Source organism: Adiantum capillus-veneris, chromosome 4, assembly GCF_014529385.1.
Source record: "Adiantum capillus-veneris isolate H3 chromosome 4, ASM1452938v2, whole genome shotgun sequence".
Classification (NCBI taxonomy): Eukaryota; Viridiplantae; Streptophyta; class Polypodiopsida; order Polypodiales; family Pteridaceae; genus Adiantum; species Adiantum capillus-veneris.
In genome coordinates this window covers 157688217-157695485 of record NC_140934.1, presented here as the reverse complement: position 1 = coordinate 157695485, position 7269 = coordinate 157688217, and the positions used below count along the sequence as shown (strand labels likewise).

General features: G+C 42.0%; 1 protein-coding gene across 1 annotated transcript; it reads right to left on the bottom strand.

Moving 5' to 3' along the window:
• Positions 1 to 5571: 5571 nt before the first annotated feature.
• LOC147460210 (uncharacterized) lies at positions 5572 to 6519 on the bottom strand. The gene is made up of 2 exons (XM_086509984.1): positions 6091 to 6519; positions 5572 to 5679 (listed from the first exon to the last, which is right to left on the bottom strand). The coding sequence occupies exons 1-2, from the start codon at positions 6517 to 6519 to the stop codon at positions 5572 to 5574; spliced, it is 537 nt and encodes a 178-aa protein (XP_086366110.1).
• Positions 6520 to 7269: the final 750 nt, after the last annotated feature.

Genomic DNA, 7269 nt, shown 5'->3' with positions numbered 1-7269 from the left:
TTGTCTTTGGAATTATCACTCCCATCTCCAGTCCCTGAGTCCTCCCTGAAATTGATCTTCCTTGGCCTTGCATGGGATGTAAGGTCACGTGTTTTTGCATTGTACTCTGGTCTATGCATGGAGTCATCCTCAACATCAATCACAATCAATGTCCCTTGCTTCTAATAAATGGTTTCTTTGTCTCCTTGAAGAGGTATACGAGCTTTATACATGGGTGTTTCAGATGTAGCCTCATTGACTACTCTTATCACTTGCACTGGACTAGGCAAAACTCTCTCCTTAAGTCTCTCTAATGAAGGACCCTTCCAATATGTTTACCTTGAGATTAAGAAACTTCCTTTGTGCTTTGTAGTATTGCATTAATCATATATGAAGTACATGCATCATATAATGAGATTTTTTTTTTGAATCCCTCACCTGCAAGCTAGCCCCCACACTTACTTGTAGTCAAGTTTGTTTTTTGAGTGTTTGCTCCATCATTACTTATCTCCACTGCTATCATGATGCTCCCCCAATGTGCAATACACACATCCCACCAAATCAACCAGGAGTCCATTGCGGGGATGTTCTTATCCATGTAATGTCCATTTTGCCACCATCCTTGAAGGAGACAAGCCTCTTATGTTGTTTCCTCTCTAGAGGGGGTTAAACACCACTTTTTGCACATTTCTTTGTGAGTTTCTTGAGATGAAGAAACAATTTACTTTGTTGTGTGAACCACCATGATTTGCTTCCAATGAAAAAGGCAAGATTTCTCTTGATGTTGTAGAACATTTTATTTCCTACCATTGAACATAGTACAAATTGCATTCCAATTGGCTTGAGCTTTGTCGGCCATGAATCCATGGAAATCTGCTTTCTCACATCCATGGCCCTCCATAACTTTATTTATGCACTTCCAAAAAAGGATTTGTGCTTCCATGTCCAAGCTCTTTTATCTAACAAGTTGCAACAGTGAGGAAGTCGTGCATGCTATAATGTAAGAAATTCATATTAGTATATATATTAATAGTTGTTTCTTGAGATATGTCAAACTTGAAAAATATAATGTTGAAAAATTGAACCTTGGGGACTGTACACATGGCATTCCATGGTCACCCAGTTTGCCACTCGGTGAGTGATCAAACTACACTCAAGTGTGTCGAAGATCTCTAGTTCCACTATGTCTCATCCGATTGACCAAATCCAATCCAAAGGCGGAGTCAATCGTAGACATTTTTAATACAAAGCACCGCTCTCCTTTTTTTCCTTGCCCAATAAATCTTCTTCTTTGAAAAATTCACATGTGCAATCTCTTTGTAGCTGCAATAGGGAATCTACACCAAAGCTCTCTTTGATGGGCCATTTCTTGTTTTGCTGACATGGACCTACAAAACCTATATCACAAAATTTAGTTACTTCAAATAATATGCACAAACAAGAGCAACAAAAAATCATCCTTGCAAGTTTTCCTTCACTAAAGTGCCCATTGCTTTAGCAACATTTAGAAATTCTTGCTCGCCAAGAACATGGCAAGAGCTCCCTTCTTGCATCAAAGTTGTTGTCACAATTTGCTTTGCCACACACATTCCTGCATTTTGTGCACCTGCATGTCTGTCTACACTAAGGACTTGTGAAACCATTTCTTTGGTTTTATTAGTGAGTCTTTTGGATGTACCATGCCTCATGCCATGTTGGTGATTCCCTTGATGTACTATCAATCTATTCATGCTTTCATCCCTTGGCATGACATAATATACAAAGCAATCACATGTACGTAGTGAAATGGGTGGTTGTCCACAATAGTGACAAGTAAACTTGCCCCCATGTCCATCACATAACGCACCCATACAAGGTAATTTGAGCATGCTACCATTGAAATATGTGGTGTTTGACTTTCCAAAATTAGCTAATTCTGGACAATTTTCATTGAGACATTTTAGTGCACATATACAATTACTTTTGGGACACACTAGGAAATGCAATGTTTGAGGTTTGTGGTTTGGTCCAGTGGTGTGGATTGTACTTATGTTCCATTGAATCCATTGGATGAACCTTCTCTAAGGTCAATAGACACTCAAATACCATGTTACCATTGTATATTTTTGGAATTTCTTGCACTTGTTTGGTTTACACCATCTTTGAAAAAAGTTTTGTTAATGTGTTTGGCTTCATCACTAAGCTAAAAAAAGATAAAATCCTATTTGTTCTCCTTTCAATGCTTGCTCCCCATAAAGTTGATCCTTAATTGGGCTAGTAAGGTCTATGTAGGGAGCGTCCATAGGAGGAGCAACCATCCCACTTGCATTTGATACTATGCCATCTTTTACCACCACCACGAACTTTGTAGAGAGAGATTCGTCCACAACCTAAAACTCCTCTCCCAAGTGATTGCTAGTTTTCTCTAGTGGCACTATCTTCACTCCCAACCATGACAATGGAATGTAAAGCACTCAATGTTTGTGCTGCAACATGTTCTTGTAGATATCTAACCTCAAAAATAATCTTCTCGTTGGTAAATTGAAAAGCATTTTCTAAGGAGGGGAAGACTATAGTGCATGACATGATAGAAAACTTCAAGAAATAAGTACTAGATTGGAAAAATGAGAGTGAAAGTGTATAATTTGTGTTTAGGAGAGTTATGGGTATATTATATTAACCCTAAAATTTATTAGTATTTGTAATAAGTTTTTGAAATACAAATCGAATGATTTTTTATTTGTATTTTTTAATCTGATAAGGTGGTTTTGGTTTCCTAATGTCATTGTTATCCAGCATTACAAAAAAGATATTTGCATTACGAACCCAAAAGAAATTGTCCGATCCACATTACAAAAAAGATATTGGTGTTACAAAGTAACAAGAAACCATTACAAACATAGACATTTGGGTATTATGAAATAAACTATCGAAAAATAGTATGCTATAGGTAATTAAAACTCGTTCCCAAACCAAGTATCCTTAGTTCACTTGGTTTAGAGACCTAATAGTTGACAAGTTTTGTGTCAATGTTGGCCAAGACCACAAAACTTGGCCCATAGTATGAAGTGGTATATTGACATCACCAAACTGATAATTCTGCTCCTTGTTAAACTGGTAAGGTATCCACCCTCAAGAAGCTTCCTTGCCACGTACTTGATCGCATTGCCTGCAACCAAAAGGTCACTTACTTGGTAGCATTGATCGTCATCAAGTTTGGACTCGAGCTCTCCCAGGTATGTAAGTCCATTATCTGTATAATTAATAAGGTGGGTAATTTTGTCCTTAGTCTTTTGTGGTGTCCTTGCAATGTGCATAGCCTCCTCGTTATCTGAGGTGGTTTTTGCATAATTGATTGCATTCTTGAATAGCAAAACATCGTTACGTGATGATGATGTCATTGTGAAAAAGATAGCGAGCCTTTACAAGGAGAGGGAGGGATTGAGATCAAGAACACGGAGAGTTAAAGAAAGAGAGTTGGTGTGTGAGCATGATAGAGAGAGAGAGAGAGAGAGGTAGTCTATGAGGGAAATCAAGGAAGAGGTGCTTGGCTTGAGAGAAAAGAATGGTTGTCAATCTTGTATTTATAGCTATTTTGTAAGAATCCACTTTTTGTTAAGCTAAAAGTATGTAATAAAATTACCTTCTCCTTGTAATTATATTGAAATTACATCTCTCTCTCTCTCTCTCTCTCTCTCTCTCTCTCTCTCTCTCTCTCTCTCTCTCTCTCTCTCTCTCTCTCTCTCTCTCTCTCTATTTCTCTCTACACACTCTCTATCTATCTATCTCTCTCTACACACACCCTCTCTCTCACTCACTCTCTCTGCCTTGCCTCTCCCTCTCACACACACACTACCCCTCTCTCTCTACACACATGCACCCTCTCTCCTTCTCTCTCTCTCTCTCTCTCTCTCTCTCTCTCTCTCTCTCTCTCTCTCTCTCTCTCTCTCTCTCTCTCTCTCTCTCTCTCTCTCTCTCTCCCTCCTTCTCCTTTCTATCTCTATCACATTTCTATCAAGTTATCTCTTCCTCCCTCTCTCCTCCATCTCTTCCTCCCTTACCTCTCCCTCCTTCTCTCTCTCTCTCTCTCTCTCTCTCTCTCTCTCTCTCTCTCTCTCTCTCTCTCTCTCTCTCTCTCTCTCTCTCTCTCTCTCTCTCTCTCTCTCTCTCTCTCTCTCTCTCTCTCTCTCTCTCTCTCTCTCTCTCTCCCCCCCCCTCTCCTTTCTATCTCTATCACATTTCTATCAAGTTATCTCTTCCTCCCTCTCTCCTCCATCTCTTCCTCCCTTACCTCTCCCTCCTCTCTCTCTCTCTCTCTCTCTCTCTCTCTCTCTCTCTCTCTCTCTCTCTCTCTCTCTCTCTCTCTCTCTCTCTCTCTCTCTCTCTCTCTCTCTCTCTCTCTCTCTCTCAGGTCCGAAATGGCCATGCTTGACACCGCTTGCACGCTTGCCTAGCAGCCCTTTGCGCTCGACAGCAGGTATGGAACAACATGCTCGACAAGTATTTACATGAGTGAGCAAGTCCAACCTCAAGCAATACTAGTTTTGCTGAGCAACAGGCCCAAAAATCTCGACATTGCCTGTGTGGCCTGCTCAGCAGGTCCCGACCTTAGGTGGTTATACTGGAGATTATGCCTGATCACGACGATCGAGTTGTATCAGTGGATGCCCATCTAATTAGTGGAACCCTTTAGAGAAAACACAGGCCTATGATAAGTAACCGTTCCGGGACGATGTCCACCCCAAGCGCGCCAGCTCTCCCTTCGCATAGGAGCATTCTTGCAGTGGCATCAACACCCAAGAAGGATCCTCTCGCCCTCCAAGAAGCAAGAATCTCAGCCGTTGAGGCTCAGATTCAGGAGCTCATTGGGGGAAATGTTTCTCTCAAGCAGCACCTATAGAAGCTTGATAATACAAAAGAAGCAGAGAGGCAAGCTCTCCTAGTGAAAGCACGAGAGGTCGAAACATCCCTCAACGAATCCATGTTCACGGTCCATAAGGAACTCCACAAAGTAACCCATGGCATCACGAAGATAATTGACATCGAGCTACAGGCAGCTCTTCAAGAATGCTAGCTACAAGAATCCCTTGGTCTCAAAGTTAGGATCGAGGGACTCCCATCACCATGTTGTAGCATCGAGGATACTCTCGAAGAAGAAATCTTCAAGCTCAATGACATACTTCAACCAGTCACCATCGACCCCAAAACATTCTCTTGGATCAACAACACAAACAAATGCTTGCCACTATAGCAATGCACCCTTACTCTCAAGGACAAAGAACAGCATTTGAGGTTGTTACGTCAATCTTGCCTCCTCAAGGGAACGAAGCTCTGGATTGCCGAGGAGTGATTAAGAGAAAGAGTTAGCCTTATTGTGAGAGTTAGAGAGAGAGACAGGTAGTTAGGGCAATAGTTAGAGTGGTTGGCAGTTACAGTATGACATTGAGTGGGAGTTACCACGAGATGAAGTTAGAGAAAGGTAGACACTGGGATAGTGAGTTATTTTTTGGGATATGAACATAGAAACCCTAAACATGGAGACAGGGTGGTAGAGTACACATACCAACTATGTGGATCACTACATTGGACAAGTGCCTAGCACTCCTGTGAGTCTCATTTGGCATTGTTATTCGCTAATTGATATATGGCAACCCATTCCCTATATAGAATGTTGTGTATTCTCTGACCTAGAATACGCTCTCTCCTAGCACTTCTTGGAGCGGGCAAAATATTTGGATGGGGATCAAACTGCACTTCTCTATCCACGGCATGCACACCATGCTCGGCCAAAAAACTATGAAGCACACAACATGCAATCACATAAGTTGGAGCTCGACTAAGGTCCACCGGCATATTTTGCAAAATTTGCCACCTGTTCTTCATGATGCCAAAAACATTTTCAATTACAACGCGTCCTCTGGAAATGTGACGGTTGAATTCATCCGAGGGTCCTTGACTAGGAGCGGTCTACACCAATACTGTGTAGGAGTTTCATGACGTTTCTCTCCTAGCCAACCTTATGTGAGTGCCATCTATCGCGCCACACACATTCAGTAACATAGTGATGGTCGAAAATTCAGCTATAATTTGATCTAGCCGCTCAGCGGACGGCACACTGATGTATTGAGGATGTAACCGTGTGGCAAGGATGTCCACCATGATGTTACAGTACTTATGCACAGTTGATTCTCTGACACCAAAGGTATCACTAATGTGAGTGGTGGAATCGATGTGGGCAAGCCTAAGGAGGGTAAAATTAAGAGCCAGTTCTAGGTCTATCGGAGGACGAACGAAATTATCTTTATCGATCGACGGAAGAAAAGGCACAATAGCTTGTAAAAGAATTTGAAAAACCGATTCAGGCATACGGTACCTTTTCATGAAAATATCATCTGTGTAATCCTCCTCGCGGATCCAGACTTGCCTTTGCACTCGGAACCAAAATGCGTGTTGGCCCGGGAATATCCACCACTCTCGAACTCTAGCAAGTACCTCGAGGTGTTGATCAAAAATGGATAGCGACGCCATGGATAGAAAGATTACTAGAGCAGTAAATAACATTTTTGATGTTGCACTTGGGGTAGGAGTGGAGCCGTGGATTTCCAGCTCTGCAATGATCCAATAGAATGCAAGCAATGAATTCATTGTTTGCAAATTCCGACAATGTAGAATTTTGGGCCGAACAGTGCATGCAACAATAGATAGTTTGGATTGTTGACGTGGCTTAAAGAGAGCTTAAAGGTAAAGGCGGTATCGGATAGCTGTTACAAAGTGCAATAATCGTCGAGCTTAATATTGCGCACCATTACTGTGTGAACTGTCCTCTGTAAACATTGAAAGAATTGCAATTGAATCTTGAATTGCTTGTGAATTATCGTATGTCGCCATGCAGGTGGTTGAAAAATGCAATCTCCAACAGCCACTCCTTGTGCTCCGAATCCACTATATGTAGTCAAACCTAGCTGCCATTATACAGTTCCTGGCTATGACGTGATATAGATCGCTCTCTCTCTCTCTCTCTCTCTCTCTCTCTCTCTCTCTCTCTCTCTCTCTCTCTCTCTCTCTCTCTCTCTCTCTCTCTCTCTCTCTCTCTCTCTCTCTCTCTCTCTCTCTCTCTCTCTCTCTCTCTCTCTCTCTCTGGGTTAATCGAATAGATTGCAGTAGGCTGCACATACTAGGCAAACTCGGTTATGTGTAGTGCACCGAGGACTTCCGTATTGCAGGTATCCAGCCTCCATCTCTAGGGTGGCGTCTACGCCAGGCAGCCACTGCTTATTGGCGCTGACATTGCGGCAGCCAATAATTGAAGAA